General features: G+C 39.2%; 1 protein-coding gene across 1 annotated transcript; it reads left to right on the top strand.

Moving 5' to 3' along the window:
* On the top strand, window positions 1-863 carry LOC126733212 (chaperone protein dnaJ 11, chloroplastic). Its single transcript, XM_050436422.1, has one exon. It carries the CDS (start codon window positions 72-74, stop codon window positions 579-581), a length of 510 nt encoding a protein of 169 aa, XP_050292379.1. The 5' UTR covers window positions 1-71; the 3' UTR covers window positions 582-863.
* Window positions 864-1,562: the final 699 nt, after the last annotated feature.

The following is a 1,562-nucleotide window of genomic DNA, read 5'->3' as shown; positions in this document are numbered from 1 at the left end:
CTCAGGTCCCCACTTCGCTCTCTCTCTCTCTCTCTCTCTCAACTCTGAACACCATACTATTTCACTGTACCATGCTCTCTTCCCCTTCTTCCTTTCTGACTCCTCCAAAATTCTTGGCCAAGCCTCTCAACCCAGCTCACGCCTCGCCACGTGTCAGATTCTCACTACCCCTAGCTTTCGCCGCAACCGCCACTTCATCATCAGCGGAAACTTGCACCAATAATACTAGGTCGTCGTCGTCGTATCTGCCCAACATGGCCGCCGCCGCAGCAGCGTGCACTTCATCGCCGTACCAGGTCCTCGGCATCTCCACGGGAGCCACGTGTCACGAGATAAAATCGGCGTACCGTCGATTGGCGAGGACGTGTCACCCCGACGTGGCGATCTCCACCAATCGTAGGGACACGTCAGGAGGAGGCGAGTTCATGAAAGTCCATGCTGCCTACTCCACCTTATCGGACCCAGAGAAACGCGCCGACTATGATCGCAGGATTAATATCCGAAGGTACCAGCCTTTGACGGCGTCGTCTGGATTCTCTAAATACACCCGCAAGAATTGGGAGACGGACCAGTGTTGGTAGTACGTACTAGTAGTAACCAATGGTTGACGTGACTCACTGTGTCAAGTTACCGAGTTCAAAAACTAATCTTGAGCTAGAGTATATAGTTATACTAATATTTACTGCATGGCCTGAGTTGATTATTGTACTGTACATATTTTTCCTCGACCTATGTATGAGTGACCTATCCTTACTTACCTTAGGATCATGTATTGTCGCCTGATGTACTGTTCCGAATTCTGAAGCTACTGTATAAACGTGTAATACCGCAAAACAATATCATAACGACATACTTTTTTAGTATCTCTCTCTCTCTCTCTCTGTGAAGTAGTTTTGTGTCGTTTGTGATTAAAAGAAATGGTGGGTATTATTTCGATTGAGTAATTGGGTGTCAACTTGTGATTTGATTACATAATTTTAGAATTATTATTTTTTATTTTGTCAGATTGGGCTAACTCATTTGTTTATCAAAGTCTGGCTTCAAGCAGAAAATAAATTAAAAGAGTCTTTTTTTTTTTTTTCTTTCGTGAGAAGAAAATAAAAGAGTCTAGTGACATAATATATTTGATACTAATATTTTTCAACAATTCTTGATGTGATTGATGTAAAATGATGACCTGTAAAAAAAAAATAGTGTTTCAATTCATATTTGTTATTATGAACTTTGCTGTTTATAATTTAAAGGATGATATATACATTTTTATTAATATCCATGTGAGTAGTCCGAGCGATAATCCTAATAAGACCTGTATGATATATGTGATATTATTCATTATCATCATGTGGGGTCGATGAGTCTACATCGAAGACCCCTTTTTTCATTCAGCCAAAAAAAAAAAAAATGTTAAACCGTGAAATAAGAGATGTGTAGGAATGACAAATATTGTGAGAATAATTAGTCCTTAATATGTTGTATTAATTATAATAAGTCACTTAGATAATCAATTAGAAAAAAAAGATATCAAGAGAACTAATTATGTTTTTAACCATTGCACTCTTGGT

The sequence above is a fragment of the Quercus robur genome, chromosome 6, assembly GCF_932294415.1.
Source record: "Quercus robur chromosome 6, dhQueRobu3.1, whole genome shotgun sequence".
Classification (NCBI taxonomy): Eukaryota; Viridiplantae; Streptophyta; class Magnoliopsida; order Fagales; family Fagaceae; genus Quercus; species Quercus robur.
Note: the sequence above shows the minus strand (reverse complement) of the source record. Positions and strands in the feature narration are given on the sequence as shown.